The 22,092-nt window shown below is 40.7% G+C and overlaps 1 protein-coding gene across 2 annotated transcripts; it reads right to left on the reverse strand.

Annotated features, from left to right (window-relative positions):
• Positions 1-718: 718 nt before the first annotated feature.
• prkacaa (protein kinase, cAMP-dependent, catalytic, alpha-a) lies at positions 719-21,576 on the reverse strand. 2 transcript variants are annotated; one of them, XM_080904893.1, is made up of 10 exons: positions 20,784-21,576; positions 9,280-9,341; positions 8,086-8,214; positions 7,454-7,552; positions 7,262-7,344; positions 7,052-7,178; positions 6,840-6,935; positions 6,554-6,676; positions 5,054-5,218; positions 719-3,866 (listed from the first exon to the last, which is right to left on the reverse strand). In XM_080904893.1, exons 1-10 carry the CDS (start codon positions 20,827-20,829, stop codon positions 3,741-3,743), a joined length of 1,056 nt encoding a protein of 351 aa, XP_080761019.1. In that variant the 5' UTR covers positions 20,830-21,576; the 3' UTR covers positions 719-3,740. The 2 variants fall into 2 exon arrangements, with proteins under 2 accessions (XP_080761019.1, XP_080761018.1); XM_080904892.1 differs by lacking the exon at positions 20,784-21,576 and adding an exon at positions 12,699-12,942.
• Positions 21,577-22,092: the final 516 nt, after the last annotated feature.

The raw sequence follows: 22,092 nt of genomic DNA on the forward strand, positions 1-22,092 counted from the left end.
GGGGATATTGTGCTTTGGGGTGGTGTCACAGGAAACATTGCATGGATAAAAGGGAAGAAAAAAATTTCACTGCCTATCAGCAAATTCAGGATGCAAATGTCATGCGATCGAGCCAAGGAAGTGCAACTGAAAAAGTGGCTGACTTCTGCAAGACGACAGCGATCCACACATGAAACCCAAGCTGAAGCTTTTAACAGCACATGCCCACAAGTACTTTTTATTTCATTAAATAAATCAAAGTGGCAGGAGTGCATTAACATGTGGAGAATTCATTTTTGATGCGCGTTTGCTGCAGGAGTCGTATTTATTGGTCTTCAGTTCAAAAATCAACAAAAATATGCAATTCGCCGCAGGGTGCCAAACCCTTTTGCATACAACTGTATGACTTATGCAGATAGATGCAAGTGAGGAGGAGGAAAGAAAGAAAGAGGGGGAAGAAAAAAAATAAAAGAGTGCACTATGGTTGGGGTTACATTTGGAAAAGGGGTGCTGGGAGCTGGTTGGTAACTGACACCATACTGTGACAGGATGAACACAACACTGCATTATTCAATTGCGCCTGCTATCCTCTTAAACGATTCACAATAACAGACAGGACGGTGGAAATACAGCATCTGCCATCACCTACCGGCATGTTTATTTGTCTTATCCAGCTGTTACCCTACAACTGCTTTCTGCGAAGTAAAGAGAAAGTTTACATATAACCCAGACATATTAGTCTTAACAAGTAAAACTTTATTGGAATGATACATTTTGCAAAATATTACTTTATGTATATATATTTTTAACATACTCATTGTGTTCTAAGGGTATCTGTCAAGTTCTCCAGAAGAGGGTAAGATAGTTAAGACTGTCGAAGGCAAGGATATACAGTATTGTTTCCCAAAAGGTACAATAGACTACACAATCACTGTACCCAGGTCATGAGGAGAAAGATTAATGTTGTTTTTGCTTTTTTTTTTCCTCTCTTTTTCTGAAAATACAATTAGAAAATATGAACGCAAAACATCTCAGATGTAAAAAGTGTTATGTTTGAAAGAAGTGTGTGTGGAAACTTGATGAAAAGAGAAGGCAGACGGGAGAAAAAAAACCTTAAGTAGCACAGAGCAGTTGATAGCTGATAGAAAAGTGACAATACGTCTTGTATTGTAAAGAAAAAACAAAGTGTGATGCTTCGGTGTCTGAAGTGGATCAAGTGGCGTTGCCTTCTACCTGTCGACGGTTTAGTCATCGCTGGGTAGAAAGGCATTACATGTGCCCTCTTCAAAACATTACAGTGTGTATTAAAGGACTCAAATATTTAGCACAAATGAACTGTGTGGCCTGTGCTTCACTGTGTTCAAAAGGCTGGACAGCTTGGTTAGTGAGCAACTTTACTGTTTAGTGTGATGCTCAAACAATTCCCCCGAAAAAAGGTTAACCAGCAACCAGACCGTTAGCTGTGGAAACAGTGCTTTTTCAAACATGTCTAAGGCCCAGAGGGAAGTCTTCTCATTGGGCTGCTTTACCACGTGCAAGAAAAACCAAACCTGCCAACTAAATGTATTAAAAAAAAAAAGAAGAAAAACCCCACACACATCAGGTTTCCAAACAGCACTGAAACTTCTCCATTTCAAGACATTCTCAAAAAAAGGGGAAAAAAAGAAAGAAAAAAAAAAATCATCCTGCGATTGATCTCAATTGTATTAAGACACTGCCAAAAATGATCACTCAAGCCAACTGAAATCAACTGGAGCCAAAACCCCCCAAAAACATTCTAAACATGTCACGTTACACGACTGTATGACAAAGAGCTCGATGCACATCAAACAGTTCACAGAAACTTTTCAGTGAGATGGACAAGGTCTAGCACCTAAGGCCTATGTATGGATGGCAGGTGGGCGACAGCGTTAAGTCCTTCAATGAACCAAAACATTGTGTTCACTCAACAAACCAGCAATAAGATTTGGTCTGCGATTGTCTTGCATCCATGTAAAGAAACTTGGCCAAAAAAAAAAAAAAAAAAAAAAAAAAAAAAAAAAAAGCTTTAGGTTTGCTTCCTTGGTTTTAATTTGTTACAGAGAAAGCTGGAAAAATAAAAGAAACAAAACACTCCCAAACCCAACAGTTCAAAAAAGAAAAAGAAAATTGGTTGGACTGTAAATCTATGAAGGTGTTGCATGTAGGGAGAATTACAAAAAGGGGAGGGGTGGGGCAAAAAGGTCAGGGAAGAGGAGAAGCACAACCCCGGTGACAATTATCTGCAATCTGCTGCCCTACAACTGAATAATGACTCAAACCCAGAAGAACTTTGACGCATTTAACTGGGTCTTGTTCCCAATCCATCTTCCAATAGAGCACTGACTGTCCTTTTTAATGTTAAACATTATTCGTGATCTCAGGTACCTCGGCACGAGCAAAGCACAAAGCTCTGCCGTCTTTCTTTAAAAGTGATATTGTACAAAAATAACATGCACATGTTGTTGAAACCTTTTGCTACTGTTTTGCGTATTAAAATCCACCACCATCAGTCACATACAGGAAACTGCATTTTTCTCAGTTTGCAAATTTGGCAGAATTTATATAATATCTGTTTATTTATAAAATCTTAAAGTCAGTTTCACAGCTATGAGACATAGACATATGTTGAAAAAAGATGGATATTTCATGTTCTCTATCTTATATTTATATATATCAATATACATGTATAAATGTACTATGACTTAAATAAACAATAGTCAGGAGTGTGACCACAATGTTAGCTGCTGCTAAATCACAGCTTTTTAAACCCACCCGTGAGCACTAAATAACACACAAGCACAGAGATCGACATAAAAAGGACAAAATGATCACTGATAGGATTTTTTTTCCTTTTAAAATGCTCTAATAAATTCAGCTAAGAGAAAGACAGACTTAAATGCAGACCTCATGTTTACTTCCCGCGGGTCCCTAAACGAGCAGGACCGCAGTGAAGTTTACTGTGATAAATCATTTTCACTCTGATCAAAGAGGTCGCCGCTGCTTCAGCGGCAAGCAGCAGAGTGCATCAACTACCCAATAATCATGCCACATTGAGCAGACAAAGGCAGGTGCAGAGAGTTTTTCAAGCTTTCAACCAAAACGGGAACGAGGGCCACCGCCACCGTAGCCAAAGCTCTGCACCAACGCTTTTGACACAGTTTTCCAACCAGTTGGCATTATGATAGGCACTGCTGTTGGACTTGGTATTGCTTGGACAGATTCGGGATGGAGAGGTGGAGAGGAGACCGGGGGTGGGGAGGAGACAAGATACAACGATCACTCTTAGAGAAGCTTGAAGAGAGGGCCCGCTCAGGGGGAGGAGGGAAGGAAAAAAAAAAAAAAAAAGGAGCTTTAGCAGATTCAGTACCTTAACAGAAAAATCAATGCCTCAACCTGCAGAGACTGAAAACATGTCATTTACACCATCAGAAAGAAACAAATCTAGCTGAACAGCCACAACCTATGCCTGTTCTTGTCAAGCCCCTGGCACAAAACACAAGAGGGATAAATAAAGTGTAAAGGTAACAGTTGAGAAACAATCAAAAAGGCAACACTGCTGGTTCTGTTGGATCTTTTATCACTTTGCCTCCGTCTTTCCATTTGGGAGGTGGATTTTACATCGTTTTCCTCATCACATATAAGCAAGTTATCAGTCCACTTTAGTGCTTTCTGTCCTCAGACCCCCTTTAACTTTCTAAATCCCTGCCTCTCTCTCATAATATCACCACCGTGGTTGGTATCTAGAACTCAGCAAACTCCTTTGCACACTTCTCTGTGAAGGAGACTCTGATTTCTTCTTCGTCGTAGTCATCAAAGTTGCTTGTATCACCAGGGCCTTTGCACTTAGGAATAAAGGGAGCTTCCACCTGGAACGCAGATGGGAGACAGACGCACAGACAAAGCGGTTAAAGTGTAACTTCAAATGCATTATTCGATGAAACACTCCTACATTGATATTTGTGATGTTTGTCTGATAATCAATCTGTGAACACCCTGCAGGACCATCAGTGTAATCATGTACTTTCCCAGATGCCCATATTTGAACTTAGGCTGCTTGATTAAGGCAAAAAAAATGCCATAATTCTGGTTATTCAGCACAATTATTCATTCAATTAACATTAATCAGTTATTTGTCTTTTTGCAGGGAATCCACATTAGCTTTAATCAAACTGAAAAACAAATAGAGGTGAGGTGGTGGGGGGGGGACAGGTTCACCTGTCTGTGGTGTCAGGTCTACCTATAAAGGCAGCTGCCCTTAACATACGTTTTATGCAGAGCTATTCAAACTTTGTAAAATCCTTTGACAACTTTAACTGTGAATTAGGAATTAAAAGCTACAACTCAGGAGCTCAAACTTGTATTTGTATTCATATTATACTGACAAAGGCTGAACATGGGTTTTCAAATTAGGCGCAGTGCTTTTGTTTTCTGCAGAATCCACTTTTTGCATGAAGGAAAGGGGAAAGTACTAAAACCTTTGCATATTTTTCCCCATTAACCTCCACTGAAATACCCTCTGTACACAGGCAGAACACAGGGAAATTATCCGCAGTCACAAAACACACCTAAGCTGACCGAAATCTCATTAAAAGCAGTTTCGTTTTTAAGGAAAGAATGTAATAAGGAATTTTCTCCATTCCTTCAATTGTAAATACGAAGAAACACTTATAAACATTAACTGTATATAAAAGATGGGTGTAGCTACCATAGTGACAACCATTGTTTGGAGTATTTTTTTTACGTTGCCATGTCAAGAGGTAGCATCGCTCTAAAGCAGCCCCTGCTTTTTTTTAATATTACTGTAAAAGTCATAATAATGTACAAAATGATCAACCATGTGATTGCCATGTTCTATAAGACATGAAACTAGTGATTGAGACCATAAATTCTCAATCATCTGTCATTTGCCCACAGATTTAAATACAATCGCCACCTATTGGTCATTAGAAAAACAGCTGGTCTGAGGGACTTTTACCCCGACTCCTTTTTTCAGACCCCAGACTATGTTTATATTTATGTTCACATTCCTATTGCATGAAAGCTAACCTCTTACCTTCCTCTGGTAGATGGCAATCCAGTCGGTGGTGGCAAACCACTTGTGGCCCTTGATATCATTGACTCCATTCCTGAGGTTGCCAAAGCGCTTGGTCAGGTCCACTTGCAGCAAATTTCTCAACAGATCTTTCAGGTCTGAGCTGAAGTGGGAAGGAAAGCGAACCTGCAAACCACAGAAAGCAATCAGAGTCTTGTTCGGAGTGTGTTCTCAGGCACGAGGCTGATCATTTTGGGGGAAAATGTCTTATTGTGACTTTTCTGACGTAAGAGTTCAACTTTAGAAAATTAAGCTAATTCAGTTAAAGTTTAACTGAAGTGTAATAACCATTCATGGCTCTATATTCTCATGCAAGGTTGAAATTGTTTTTATATTTGGTTTGGAATAAACTATTCATTCCTTCCTCGTATAATCACTTAAATACACTGCGAGACTCTAGACCTTCAGGTGGAAAATCACACCCACCAACATGTCTACAGAGAAGGCGCTCTAGTGGCCGTTTTCAATTTTCCATGTCATGTGCATTTCTCAAAGCAGATACATTTATATTTTAATCAATCCTCCACGCATAAGAGCTTGCATTTTAGTATGGCCCAAAGTATATACATATATTGATTCTTCTCATTTTGCTAACAAGCATTCTTGCATCCTCTCTCCTCCCCCCCTCCCTGCTATCATGGAAGATCTAAGAATCATAAATGCACCTTGAAGAAATGAGGAGCCTACTGGAAGAGCAAAAATGCAAGGAAAACCTGATGTATCCTTCTTTTTCTCTCTCTCTTGCTATGAGAAGCAAATGTGATAGAAAGTAATACCAGTAAGGGAAATAAGAAGATGTGTCTAGCATAATGAAAAGCACCCCACTCTCCTGTGCTTAAAACATGCACCTACGGTGTTAATGTACCTACGACTCAATACAGTGCCTAAAAGACTCCTGTGTAGACATAAAGAGCACAGAGACACGGCTTAATTAAATTTGATGGTTCTCTGGTTGTGAGTGGTTGTGTCCATTTGTTTCCACTCTCCTTTGAACCTTCTGCTGCATGAGACATTTGTGTCTAAGGAGTTGCTTCCAGCTAGTTGTTCTTTTGCTTTTCTCACCACTGTTGAGACCATACGTGAAAGTCAGAGATGACATTTGGGAGCTATAAACTACACATTATATTAAACAGTTTTACAGAGGAATCACTTCACGCACGACTTCTTTCTACTGCAGCTCGTGCTCTGCGCTGTCCTGTCTGCATTTGATTTTATGAGTTTTGCGGCGGCTCATAGAGTCGACATTAACTTTTTCTCTTGATTCATAGACAGTATTTCTCAGAAATAATAATTGAAAAGCTAAATGCGTTATTTTATACACTTTTCAAATCATAAAGGCTAAAGGTTCAAATGTAACAGTGTGTATTTGAAGCAGTAATAGGTGGTAAAAATGAGTCCTTAGTTGGGGATAAGTGCACAGTTCTAATGCCTACACAAATTTTTCCAGGTAGCCAAACTCACCTTTCCTGATACAATCTTTTCGTAAATCTGAATAGGCTGGTCTGCAAAGAAGGGTGGGTAACCAGCAGCCATCTCGTATATCAGTACTCCCAAAGCCCACCAGTCCACAGCTTTGTTGTAACCCTGAAGAATACATGAGAAACAAAGGGCATCAAACATGTCCGCTAACAAACACTTCACACTACAATTTTCACAGGAAACAGCAAAAAGAAAGCCGTTTCACAGTCTAAAAGCTGATGAAGCAATTGCTTCCTAAATTTCCCCTGTTAATCTGCTTAACACTTACTTTACTGAGGATGATTTCTGGCGCCAGGTACTCGGGAGTCCCGCAAAGCGTCCAAGTTCGGCCTTTCACCCTTTTTGCAAACCCAAAATCTGTTACCTAAGAAACAGAATAAACAGCCCTTAGCCGCTAGTCGCATACGGGGAGAGCACTTTTAGAGACGCTAAGCAGCAAATGTTGTTGATGATGACTGAATACAAACATGTAACCCATACCTGTATGTAACCTTGCTGGTCAATGAGCAGGTTCTCTGGCTTCAGATCTCGGTAGATGAGATCCAGCGAGTGAAGGTATTCGAAGGTCAGTACAATCTGCGCTGCGTAGAAGCGGGCGTGCGGTTCACTGCAAAAACAACATACGAGGCTCAATACTTAAAGTCTGGGAACAGCACATGGAGGCCTTTCATCAGAGTTAACACAACTCACCTGAATCTACCAATCCTCCTTAAGTGTGAGAACATTTCACCCCCAGGCACGTACTCCATTATCATATACAGATTGCTGTTGTCCTGTAGTGAGATGAGGAAAGACTTACTGACACGTAAAGCATGCACGCATAAACAAGCCGGCCAAATTACTACAGATAAACAACAGAAGTGGAAGGACACAAATGCGTACCTTAAAAGAGTGCTCCAGTCGCACCAGAAATGGAAAGCTGACGGCTTGGAGGATACGCTTCTCATTCAGTGTGTGCTCTATCTGCTTCAGCTTCACTACCTGTGAGGGATCAGGACATAGAAAGGTAAGAAGGCTGTCAAAAAGAAAAACAAATAAACAACCCCCCCCCCCCCAAAACAATGATTACATCTCAGGACAGATTTCGATAAATTCAAATAACGCTGTGGAAAAGTAACCAAAAATGCACAGTATGGAAAAGGCCAATCAGAATAGCTGTGAGCAGTGTCGACCCATCGCGTAGTTCCATTTCTACGACGTGCTTGTCAGGCTACCCACAGGGTTTCAGGGGGTTTTGCAGTTATGATGTAGTTATGGTGTGAATTTCCCGAAACTTTGACATGTAAAGCTAGAAAGTGTCTTTTGACACTGGAAAACGTCTAAACTTCAACGTGACCTTCTGGAAATTCCAAAGCCAGTATTTGTAAGAACATATGAGAACAAATGGTTCATACAATCTTGGTATAAATGTTTTTGTACAAGGGATGATATGATACAAGCCAGAGCACCCAATTGAGTCATATTTATTTACTCTCCAATATACTCTTGAATTAGCTTCATCAAAAATACCGTACCTTCTGTTTGTCAAGTATTTTCATGGCGTAATGCTGACCAGACTCTTTGTGTTTCACCAACATGACTCGACCAAACGAGCCCGTGCCTAAAGTCTTCAAACGCTCGAAGTGATCCAACGCCGCAGTTTGCTGGGAGACAGAAGACCATGCCAGTTAGAGAACGATCACAATCTGTTTGTCCTTACAAGCCCCACATAGTTCTTTGCTAAACCTGAACTAAAAGGCCATCCCATATCAGTAACAAGATATTTTACTATGAATCGGACATATCGTCTTTTGTTTGAGGCACACTCATGGTGAACTTCTCTGACAGCATCTAAACATGTCGTGGCTTCGCTGCTGATTAAGTGACCTTGTTAATTTTCCATAAAAGGTGCTACAGTAATCTGAGCACATCTCATTCAACACAAGTCTGAATGCATGCAGTTACATTAAGGGGCAAACACGTGCAGTTGCACTCGCGTACCTCTGTCTAAGCAGCTCGGTGCGCTACAGAATGCCTTTAAAAGCAATTACATGTTCACATTTAAAACTTAATTTCACCAAATCTCTTCTAATTATATTAAGTTTGAGAAAATTGTCTATGATCTATCTATGCTGGTCCCTCTCTCTTTCTCTCTCTGAGTCAGGGGTGGGTCGTTCGCTGTAGCACCCTGCGCGACACAGAGATCATGCTTCTTCTTAACAATGGCAAAAATGGACATTCAAAAGCGTGGTCGCAGTTCACAAGAGTAGGTTCCACATCGAGTCCTGCAACTAGTCTTAAGGGGAAAAACTGCACATGGCCTGTAGCACTCTCAGACACCGTTTTCGTGTCTGAAAGTAGCCCCGAGGAACATCTGCATAAGCGATCCACGTCTGGATGACAGAATGCCGTCTCCTTAACAGCCTGATAAATCCAGCAGGGTTATATATTCTGCGACTGAAAGTGGCTGTCAACTGTATTATTACACACATGCCCAGCAGAGGGCGAACTGCCCTTAAGAAATGAATGGGCTTTCATTAGTTTAGGGGCAGGCCTATTTCCATGACACTGGCTATCTGAGTAAATGAGCGTAAGAAACATTAATCAAGTCACGATTCATTGTGAAATATACTAACAATACAGTGCCTCAACACAACTAAAACTAAAGCATGCTACAAATAACAGAGTGACACAGTAATGAGGAGAAACTAAATTATGTCTCATCTCACCTGTGCTGGATTCTCCCATTTTTTCAGAAAATCTTCTTTGGCTTTGGCAAGAAACTCCTTCACTGCAAAGAGAAACAAAATTCCCATTCAGAGAGTTTTCACCCAAACCTAACTGAATTTAATAAGACTTTTATAAGGATATTGAAGCACTGGAGAGCAACATAACATGCTTGTGATGACTGGATGTCTGGATTTATCAGCTGCTGCCAGCAAGCAACAATGAAAGAGAACAAGCGAATACGTAGCACATAGTTAAAGTTGTCAAATTTGTAAATTAAAAAAAAAAAAAAAATGCTATAGATGACCTTATTCACAGAATAGAGAAAATAATACAACACAGCAATACTTAATAGCAAGACACAAATGAACAACAAAGCCAAATTGAAATAGTAAAGCTTTAAATAAACTGGAGTCTAAACGAACTTCTATTCATTCTAGTCTGTTCTTTTTTTGTTCTTACAACTAAGTGATCAATTTCAAAGAATTCCAGGTTAGTTTCATTAAATCAACATTTCTGCCATCAAAGAACAACTTTGAGGTATCACTTCAGGCTTAGACTAAACAAACTCATCTTTTGAAGCCTCAAACGTCTTTGACTGCACACTGGAGAATAATGGAATAAGTAAAACGATATAAATCTGCATATATTTACAAATTCAATTTGAAAATACTGCTCAAAAGTCTGGGGTCACTTTGAATGTCCTTGGTGAAAAAATCTCATAAAACCTGAAGCTGATGAGAAATCTTGAAAATGATGATTCATGGAAGACTAATGGCAACACAGGCGTAAAGAGACTCATTTTCTGGCACACTACCATCGGGAGTCATGTTTCAAAGAGTCTTTGTTATATAAAACAAGTTTATCATGTTAAAGGTTGCGCAGATCACGTCAGCGCTTGAACCCAAGCAATGCAGGACTAAGACTGATATTGCTATCAATATTTAGTGATTTAAAAATCCGGTATATGGATTATATTGACCAATACTTTTTCTTTGACACTTGTTATGTGTAGTTATGTATCTAGCAGTTTACATTCTGTCCCAATCGCCTCATTGTTGTTTGTGGTGTTCCAAATATGTGCTGGCAACCAAACAGCTGCTCTCTGACAGAAACTATGCCACATCAATTCATGTAAAATGGTAAAAGGCCTTTCTCAATTGCTTTTAATATTTTTCGAATGTTCATTTATCTGCCATTAGAAATGCAGAAACGAATAAATTGCTAATACCGAACACTGATAAATCAGTCAGGATGTAGTCAGCAAAGCCGAAATCCGCCTCTGCGTTTGAGTTTGTCAAAACGACATTGAAATAAATTTCTTTGTGTAATAAATTAAAGCTATTCCGTGTGGGACTTCATTTCCAAGACACTTAGTACACGCTTTTGTATGAGGACCTGTCGTCCAAACCCCAGTGCAGTCTTATAGTAGTATTTAATGAAGGAAATAAGCCACTCAGATCAACAGTTTTCAGGGTTTTCCATTAGGTCATAGTACCTGGTACCGGGTACTTTTTTAGTGACTTCTCAGGTGGGGTTCCAAGCAATCCGAGGAGGTACTAAACTGTGACGTCAGATTTCATGCCGCTGACTGGCAGCTCGTTAGTGTCACCCATGAGAGCATCTTGTTTACGAAAGTCAAAAACGCCATTTTTGAAACCCGCCAACGAGGGAAATGGCTACAAAAAAACAAAACAAAAAAAAAAAACAACCCAGTGATCCCCGAGTCTGATGACAAGCCACAGGTATATTCTTGTTATATTCGCCCACCTTTATTGTAGTGTTCGTGTCGCATGTTAGTTACGTCGTGGGATTGTAATGGAAAACCAGTCGATCCGGGTCGAATCGTGGAGAGTCAATCCGAGTAGGTACTAATGGAAAAGGGGCTTTAGTTTAGGACTTAACTGAGAAAGGTAAGTACATCTAGAGAAACAATCAGCTGCACACCGAGTCCTGGCATTTATCCGTTAAGAAAGTCATTTTGTCCTGTTCTCAGGGAGTAGTACACACATTCATATGAAATCTTCAAGGTTTCTTTATCCTGCATTTAACAGGCTGCCTTTATCAGAACAAGAACACTAACAAGTTTTGGTAGAAGCATGTTTATTTTTTGGCTATTTTAGGACTCCAACCAACTAATGACAGTCATAACACTTGCACTCAGCTTAAATGGATGGAGATGACTTTTTTCTTTAATTAAAAAAAAAAAAAAGAAGAAGAAAAAGACATTCCTAAGTGGTATACGTTTGAGTGGCATTGTAATCCTGTGGACAGACTGTAACAACTTTACACACACAGTCATATGAAGAAGTTCTTTTCCCCCCTTATCTTTATGGGGTTAATCTCAGTGCTCTGTGGGAACATGTAGATAACCAACCCTTCCTCATTCTTCCTTAGTGTCATTGCACCGTGCACAGCTGCTGAGCTGAAGTGTGCTATTTATACTGTTAGTACTGGAAACAGAATGGTGACAGTTGTAGGCCGACAACTGCTTTAGTAAAATTGAGTCCACTTTTCTGTGTTGCTGTTATTACAAAAACATAAATGAAGTGTGGAGAACGACTCAACGACTTTTAACGATCAGATTATAAGCTTAACAATTTTGACATCTTTTTAAAAGAATTGAATTCAAGCGAAAGCTAATTGATAGCCGTTACCTTAAAATCAATACTAAAACTACAAAAATGTACAAATCTCTTAAAAAAAAATGTTAAGGCTTAAATGATCATGTGGAATTTCTGTCTGCTTTGGCGATCAATAGAACACAACAGCCTGGGGCACAGTTTAAATTAAGCCAGTCAACTGTCAATAATGAAAGTGCTCGGTCGTTTATTCATCAGCTTTGTGATACGGCTAATGTCCTTTTGGAGTGATGTCTGAATCAGAAAACTGAAAATTAATTATGAAAAACAAACAGCTACCTACTCATAAATGTCTCGTGCAAGCATTTGTGCATCTCTCTCTCTCTCTCACACACACAAACACAAACACACACCAAGAGAAAAGCTTAATTCTCATCTAGCAAACATCATTTCCTGCAAATTCTCAAAAGACCAGCAGCTCCAACAATTGGATGGGAGCAACAATGGCAAAGACTAAAGTTCCTATAAACATGTCAGGAGCACTGTGGCTCTCAGAGAGCAATGGAAGCAGAATGGTCACCAGGGAGAAAACATTTCCTGTGAAAGTTGCACAACTTCCACTTCCAAGCAGAAAAAGCCATTACTGGAATAACTTGGAACTGCGCAAAGGAAAGACATGGAAAGAAGTTGCTGGCAGCTATATGGACACAGCAACAGGACTGGTATCAAGGAGTACCAATGGAGATACAGCTGATCTAAATAAATAAATAAATAAATAAATAAATAAATAATTTTTTTAAATCCATGTTCTTACTCTCCTGTAGCTCCAAATTTCTTACCATCTGGGAGGACTATGGGTACCTCTGGTGCTGCAGCATCTGCCGAGCGCGACCCCGATTCACTTGAGCGTGAGGATGACTCCCTCTTCCCTGCATGCCTTCTGGAGCTCTTCCTGTCACACATTAGCCCTGCAAAGTCTCCCCTATACTACTTCTTGGCCTCTTCCTCACAGCCACTGACTCATGACCTATCCTCCCCCTCTGACAGCACTCTGGTCAAGTCAGCAGGCCCACACATCCACAAAAACCCAGCCAAAAGTCCCTGCCGGCAGTCTTCAGTCTTTCCTGTGACTTTCACTCTGCTGGAGACCAAGTTCAAAAAGTAGCATCCACCTCCAGTGTGCACTCATAGTATGGAGAACAGTGCTGCTCCCGTTAGACTCGAGCAGATCAATTGGTCCCTTGCTTGGTTTCAATATTTATTCTGTACACAAAGTACTCACTGCTGTTCCCTCTCATGTCTCTCTCTCTCACACACACACACACACACACACACACACACACACACACACACACACACACACAATATTGATCTAAACAGGGGCATAATCATCAGGGGGAGGGGGCATAAAACACTAGCTGGTATATTTATCCAACCCAGAGATGAAGTCCTATGGAAAACTAGGCCTAAGCAAGTACCCTTGAGATGAACTAGACACATCTAGCAGCAGCTAAAACTTTCCCCAATTAGCACAACCAATCAGATGTCACTGATGAAAAACTTTCAGAGATGATCTGGGTGTTTCAGAAACATAAAAAGTGGCACTCTCAGGAGACGCTAGCAAAACAGGAAGGCACAAACCACAGTGAACCCCCCTCCCCCACCCCTGCCCGGGACACACACACACACACACACACACACACACACACACACACACACACACACCCCCCCCAAAAGCACCAGAGTCTGTTGTTTAGTGCCAGGGTTGAATTGATCCTCCAAAAATCAATCCCACATCTCTCCCCTGGGCCTCACTGCCCCACTCTGACGCAGGAATAGAGGGGTTATATTAGGGCGAGTTGACCGACATTAAACCGCAACGCGCGTCAAAATCAGGTGTGAGTCTACACCAGGCCTTGTTCAGATAGCATACAAGCCTTTGTGGTGAATAAGAAAGCAGTAAATGAGCAAACAGAGCTGTATGTAAAATGGAAATGAGATCAAATGCTTGTAAAAGGTGAGAACTCGGCTTTTAGCCATGAAATGAAAACAGGGAGGGGACAAATACTGACAAAGTCATGAATGTGGAGTGTTTTACCATCTTAAACAGAGCAGATGTGTTAATTTACTGACCAATTCAGGAGCAAGCGAGCTGACAGCCAGTCATGAAGTGTGGGATCAATCTTATTTTCATGCATGATATACATTTTTGCCAAATACTGCAATATCAGAGAGACAAAACAAAACAAAACAAAAAACATTAACGGACACAAGGAGCACCCTGAAGTGTACTGAGAGGGAAGCTGCAGTAAAGGTACACCCCTAACTCTGACGGTTCTAATCATGAGACGCAAAAACTAATAGAAGCCAACCTAGCCAGGAAGCATAGCAATCTGTTATCAGCAGTGAGGACAGTAAAGACAGATGAAAGTTGAGGAAAATACAGCAGCGATACTCCCAGAGAGGAGAGGAGATGTGCCCGCCGTTTAGAGGTTTTGCAAAAGGAGACTACTTCACATTTTGTCATGTTGCTTCCGTGCTCTGAGATTAACCATGGGTGGAGCTCAGGCAGCTCCTACACACATATAGACAGGAAACTAGGTGAGGCAAAAGCAATGCGTTACCCGAGGCTAATAAGTACTTTCTTTTTCCTGGTTACAGAATGTGTGCCACAAAATCTGGAAAAGTCAGTCAGAGAGGAGTTGGTTTTAAAGCTAGCTCATGTAGCTGCTTACTTTGTTAAAAACAAAACAAAAAAGCAAAAGAGAGTAGCATTAAAAGCATAAAAGGAAGAATTTAAGACTAATAAAGTCAGTACAAGAGGAAATTCTTTGTTTAACATGTGATGTTATTTATATACGCGTTTCATATATTTTTACAGTCCTTATAGGAAGTAGTTAGTGTAAAGGACTAAAAGGACTGGAGTCCTTTGCGTTCTGAACTGTCACCTGACTGTGGTCTTCTGCTTCAAGGTTAAGCGTGTTTAGAGAAGCTCTTCTGCTTACATTGGTTGCAACAAATTGGCTATTTGAGTAAGTGTCATCTTCCCATCAGCTCAAAATGCTGGTCTCCTCTGACCTCTAGCCTCTCAGTAAGGCATTTTCACGCAGAGAACTGCCACTCACTCAATATTTTCTCAATTTTTCATACCACTGTCTGTAAACTCCAAAGATGCCTGTGAAGGAAATCCCAGTATATCAGCAATTTCTGAAATACACCAACATCAACCACCTCGCCAATGTGAAAGTCACTTAAAATCACCTTTCAGCTCTAGCAGATCCTCCTGACCTCAGTCTAAGGCTCTGTTAATGAATTTGCAGGAGGTGGTAATGGCCATGTTTAAACGCCTAATAAATGTATTAATTAATTACCATCTGATCGGTTGATTACATATTTGCCTCAAAAAGCACTTTAACAAGTATGCCCAATAAACTGGCCATTGAGTCTATATAGTTATGCCACCCAGGTATTTTCAAGTACCTTTGCACTCCAATGAATGTCACATGCAGGTAAAATGTCTATAACCATCAGCTTCATTGTGTAATTTCAGCTTGAGAACTGCTGCATATTTCAATCATCCATGGCAGACAAAATTAAGCAAGTGAAAATACCCCACATTTTGAGAACAGGTATAGGAGATTTTGTGATGCATGCATGCTGCTGGATCTCAGGGTTATTTAGCAGCGAGTGTCAGTTTGCCGTGTTATCAGTTTAGTGCTCTAAGCTTGCCTGAGATGTCTGATTGGCTTTCAACACTGAGGTCAACTGATAAGCAGTGCAGGCTTACGACACACACAAAACCCCCCAAACAACTTTAAGCATTACACAAATCAGCTGCATGCAGAGCAGGGGCAGGTCATGAACCCCACAGATATTTATAGACGGAGTTGTACTTGTATTGAGTGCTACCTCATTATATTGTCATAGTCAAAACACACACAAGCACACAAACATCCTGTGTCATAACTGCTTAACTGACCAAGGTTTTGCTCATATTTACAGGACCCACTGATCACCCATTAGCAATTTTTTTTCTTACAACAAAATGCTCACATACTTTAAAAATACATGCAGTTTTTGACCCTTATACTATAAGTTGCAGCAATACCTCTCTTCAAAAGGACTATGCATGACCAGTCATCTGCATGTTTAAATGTTGCAGCCCTTGCAAGTCGCCACCAGAAATACTACTCAGTCAAACATCATCTGATTAATGAAAAGCATTAATGGTTAAAAGATGCTCCCATCATGCCACCCACCCCTAACATGGTCTGCAGCTCAGACAGACGGCTGTGGCCCCTTTCTCTCTCCCTCTCTGTGATGGGAAGTTTTAAACAAGCGAGATGTTAAGTAAGCAGATGACAGCTGCTGAACCAGTGCAGTGCACACTTTGATGTTGGATCTTAATGGTCGTGTATCGGCTGACGCCAGCAAGGAAAAAAGGCTGGTAGTGCAAGGACTGCTAACTAATCTGACTGTGTGTGCGTGTGTGTGTCTCAATGACACAATGTGTCACACATTTCAGCAACATTTACAACGTGATTTGATTGTCGAATGTTGATTTGAAATACATATGCAAAGGTTTAACCGACGTTTAACCTCAACCGTTTGACTGTGCTCGATTTATCTTGCGTTTTCATGCGTCCATGGTTGACTAGTCTGCTTTTTTCTCCTGTTCACGAGACTAGTAAACTACTCGCTACTCAACTTTTCACCCTGCCTCTAATTCTGCTCGTGTTCCTTTAACGCCTTCCCCTCCCCCCTCCACTAAAAATCCAGTCTCCTCTCACTAGTGAGCAGGTCCAGCAAAAATGAGATAACACCGAGCTACGTTTGCTTGCAAGCACGAATCATGACACTTGGCAAAGACGTAAAACATGGGCAAGAGGAAAAGAGACAGGATGAACATTTTTAAAACTGCGAAATAGGGCGTTGGCATTGGCCTTGAGTGTCGAGGACACGCCCTAAGACACTTTTAAGTTCTCCGCACGTGTATTATCTGGGGATGCCAGCTTAGTTTAGGTTGCTCTGTAGCATAAAAGGTACAAAGAAAACAACAATTAAACCCGGTCCTTATTCATAAGTCTCCAATCTGTGTTAAAGATTTTCATAATTTCTGATTTGTTCTCAGTATTATCATTTTGACACAGCCCTGGCTTGTGGACACATCAAAGATAGCATTTTGCATGGCTGACGTTAAGAGAGTTTTTTCCTATTGTTATCGGGACACTGCCATCGTAAGTGAATTACAAAGCATAAAGTTAAATCATAAATCAGTTTCTTAGACAATGCAACAATTATGATTTTACTCTTGGCGATCTGTGTTGAGTAAAGTACTCAATAAAATAGCGATAGTACAAATCAAAATCCATTTGATTTTATACAGCAAAGTGTACACAATTTGAACACAATCACTTGGGATAAGATTTAAGATCAAGAATATTTGGGGGGGTTTTTTGTTTTGTTTTTTAGATGGATGCTGAAAGTGATTGTGCTTTAAAAATGGGCATGAAATCACTTAAAACCCATCTAGGCAACATAGGTTTAAAAGAAAAAAAACTTCCAAAGCTGATGCACTTATGACACTCTGGATGTCATGTAAAGTAACTTTCACAAAGCCGTTATGTAAATATGTTGCAGGGTGATGTTATTAAGTTACAAAAAAGAAGAAAAAAAAAAAAGACTGAACTGGCCAATAAGGCTTTTTGCCAGTTCAGAAGCAGCATGTTTTTCCTAGTGAGAGGGAATAAGATAAGATAAGCTTTATTAGTCCCACACGTGGGAAATTTGTTTTGTCACAGCAGGAAGTGGACAGTGCAAAAGTTATGACGCAAAAATTAGAATAAAATAAGAATAAATACAGTACACAGCTGTACAGAATAGAATAAAATAATATACTATATACAGTAGAATAAAATAGAATAAAAATATACAATAAGATAAAAATAGAATACGAATGCTATATACAACTGAGTAAAAATACAACGATGCCAGAAAAGATTATTGCACTTAGTGTTATTGCACATGTGTGGATGTGTGTAACTGCCTTATAAGTAGACTTGGCTGAGTTTTTTTTTGTTCATGCACAAAAAACAACAACAACCTTTAAACCACACTAACGCAAAGCGAACGTTTTGCAAAGCCCAATGAGAGCACTTTAAGTGTGAAGGTACAGAAAAATGTCTTAAACTAGAGTCAGGAGGACAGTGACAAAAGCATAAGAAAGTCAAAGAATAAAAAAAAAAAAAGTTTATGTTGTGTAGTTTTAGCCTGAGTGTTTTGCTGTGCAGCACAGTGCACAGAGAACTGCCCCCCTTTTCACTGTAACTATAAAAAAAACAAGTGGTAACTGAGCAGACACAAATATCAGGGTGCTCTGCTCTGCGGATGTATTTTTATACATGAACGTTAGACACTCAATCGCCCAGTTCAAGAGATTAATTTAGTGCAACATTATCGAGAAAACACAGCTTGGTTATCTGTCAGACGTTTCCCCTCTGCCTGTGAAGGACTAAGCTAAAGGGACATAGCATGAGCTACAGCTCCACCCCTAACCCACGCTACTGCCCAGCTCCAGAATAAAAACTCACTCCAGTTGCAAGCCTCTAGCTCCTCCTGTGGTCGGTCATGTCTGCCTTCTCCACTGCCTATGTCCCCTAGACAGGGTCCAGCTCGATGAAACAGCCTTCCTGCCAGCTTGTGAATTACAGACATCACACAATGCTGGAGGGAAGCCAGCTGATGTCCCGTGTAGACTTTTAAAAACTGCTGTACGTCCCGATATTTTACCAAGGAGGAATTCCACAAAAATGCTCAACTAACGTCGTCTTAAAGGCCCAAACTTTAAGCTATCCTTGTATGGCTGTTTAGTCTATAGAGCAGAAGAGGCGATGACCAACTGTGCAGAGCCTGGGCTGGAACTTCCTTGCTCCTTCACTTCCTACTGCTGTTCACTTGTCTGTCCGCCCTGCTTCTTCCTGTGGGTCAGCTCTGCACAGCAGTTCAGTGTCTCACTTGCCTGCCCAGCCTGGAAAGTTCGGGCGCGACACGTGTTAAACACCTGGACCAGCTCTCAACACTGTCCTTCCATTTTACGTAGGAAACAAAGGCGGCTGCCATGTTGCCCTTAATCTCTAGCTGCTCTGTGGAAAATGATGCTTCTGGGTGTGGCCTTTCAACCCCTTGCCTGCACCTGTCTCTGTAGATCAGACTGATAAAGATGTGAAGTATGACAAAGTATGAAAAGACCTTCCGGCAGCACTGCCTCCTCTGTCAATGTTTTTAACCTACTAATCCGTCAGTTTCCTTTACGTCTACAACCCTGAGGAAAAAAAATTAAAAATCTTTGAGCCAGGGCTCTTGAAAGCCTTGGCCTTGTTACATGGGTAACAGTACAGTAGAGAGCCTAGAGGCCATTCTTCACACTTACTCTCTACCAGCAGCAAGGAGCTGACATTCATTTAACAGGTACCCGTTCAGACTTTGCACACTTGAGCGTCATTTATGGTGTTATGGAAACATAAAACAGTGTCCTCTCAAAACTTTTCTGCAACCCTGTGATCCAGACTATTAAAAAGGAACTTCAAATGTTTTGACTGAGTTATTTTCATAAGAAATTAAGTCGTTTTTAAAAATACTTATTATTGTATATGATTAACATTTCTTTGGGGGTTTTTAATTCTACTTTTGTTGAAGAACTTTTTTATAAAAACAACAACAACAACAACAACAACAAATATATACTAGACAAAAACAAACAAATAAGATGGTCCAAGATCACCTCTTTCTCCACATTACACAGACTCCGTGACGCATACAAGTGCCCTTGTTCTAAATGCCGCTCATCACATGTTGTTCAAGAGACTCCTCAACTCCCAACTTTGTGCCTGCAGACAAATTGCCCTCATGCATCATATGACCCTGTCCTGGTGGCATTATTTTCCTCCCTCCACTGATAACAGTTATTTTTGCTCTATGAGAGTCACTGCATTAAGATCTCACTCATCACTTAATGTAAACATCCTAATGTAAACATAACCTCCTAAGACCCGAACTCTTCCACGACATGCATTTTTAATTTCTCTTTGATATTTGGGCATTTTTTTAACCTTATTTTTGTTTTTAAGAAAAATAAGAGCCATATATGAGGATATTCATTTAAAAATTTGATACAACAGTAGCAGTATAATGTACTTGTAAGTGGATATCAGGCCCATGTAGAGCAAAATTGAGTATTTTGGTCTAAATAACCAAAAATATTATGTCCACATATGTGAACGACAGGTCCTAGGAGGTTAATGTAAACATCCAAAGTAGTATGTGCATCTCTCCTCTGGCTTCAAAAACAGAGAAGAAAGTTTTATTTTTCTGAAGCGATTCTAAGAAGTGCACAAGAAAGCAGCTGCACAGTGGGCTTTGTGTTTGCGGTGTTATCGTCGGCTTTCATGACCTGATGTGAACACCTAAAAAACACAAACCGCAAGGAAACCTATGACTGTTGTATGAGGCCAATTGTTGTCATCCTCACTGGTAACTCTGAATATAACCTCGGGCTCGCAGTCACGAGCTTTCCCACAGGATGAGCAGAGAAAATGAATAACATCCCCTGCTGTTCCGATGAGTTGACCGTGGCCTCACAGTAAAACAACTTTGGCTGAAAGTGTATGACAGTGTATGAGGTGAATGACCACGGGTGGGTGTCCTTCGTGGGTCTAGGTTGACAAACACTTCTTCATATTAGAGAAAATCCGTTGCAGCATTTTAATGTGGTCTCATTATGGATGCACAGTACAGATGCTAGGTTGTATACTCCATATGTACCTGTCATTATGGGAAACAGGAAATGACTATAGCAAAACGATCTAAGGGGCAGACGGCATGATCGGGCTAGCTGCTTCAACTTAGAGGTAAAGGGTACAACTCACCGCTCTCCATCTCATTGCCCTTCTTTGCTGTGGGCGTGTTGCCCATGATGGCAGGCTGATGGTGGAGTCCCTTGGCTCGGAATCAGTTTTCCTTTGCGAGTCACTGAGTATTGTTACACCGTTAACGCAAGTCACTGGACTCAATGAAGCTGACAGCTAGCTACTAGCTGACAGCTATCATTATTGACTAAATGTAAATGTAGATCAAAGCAGTACTCTTCCGTTGTGACTTCAGGGAAACTCAGAAGACTGCCCCAAGCGTTAGCCGCTTTAAGTTAGCTCAGCCTAGCGCGTTAGCTCGCAGAGATAGCCAGCGGATGTCAGCTTGGTAGCGTTAGCTCGTCGATTTCTCCAGCAAGCACGGACAAATCAACTTGTCAATTAGTTGTTATTTATTTCCACAGACGGCTTGGTTTTGTACCAAAAAAAAAAAAAAAAAAACCTCAAGTCCGGGCACAGATCGTCGAAAGCCACTTCCGTCTGTCTAACTAGCAAGCTAAAGTTAGCTTCTGAGCGTTCCTCGCAGTCTGGCCTTAACTAACCAGGTACTCTCTCAGTGTATGCAGGCCTTCTCACTTGAGACCTTTTAAAAAAAATGTCCAGTATAGTCGGGGTTTTTTTAACAATGGCGCTTATCCCACTTGATTTCTCCTCATTCGTTTCCAAAGAAGCCGTCAAGTGCAATGGTTTCCTGGGACCGACCACCTGATAGTCGATTCCTCAGATCAACAGACCCCTTCCATTAATCTTCAGACCGCAAGGGAAACTCCAGTCATCCATCCACCCAGGCCCGCCTTCGCCTGCCTCTGAGTGGCCCCGCGCACAGACAATTACGTGCGAGGCGTAGCTATTCGAGCGCTCATTGGATCAGCATCTACACATTGAATCATTGCATTCATGCGATTCGACTGTCAAGCGACTTCGTCCCGCCTCCCGGACTTGCCAGTAGCTAAAATGCCAATAACAGTTACCGCGTCTTTCGATTTTGACTGCAAATTAACAGCTTTTCTTTATTTATCTGAGAGATTATTGTAGCGAAAGCAAATCAGATGCTTTTGCAATAATCCTCATATTTGCAGTGCAATGTTTTTCGTTTCTGTGGCCTAGCCACCCCCTTTACCATAGCAATCTGTGATTGGTTGTGACGTTAATACATACTATTTTTAGTAAAATGTGAAAATATGAGGGGATACTCACACTTGTATTTGTGATACTGCGCTTGCAATATGATAAAAGTGTGGAATATACTTATAAACCTAGCACTTGTTACCTATATCTAACAAGTGGAGATCGAATCCAAGTAATTATT

The sequence above is a fragment of the Rhamphochromis sp. 'chilingali' genome (genome assembly GCF_963969265.1).
Source record: "Rhamphochromis sp. 'chilingali' genome assembly, chromosome: 15".
NCBI lineage: Eukaryota > Metazoa > Chordata > Actinopteri > Cichliformes > Cichlidae > Rhamphochromis > Rhamphochromis sp. 'chilingali'.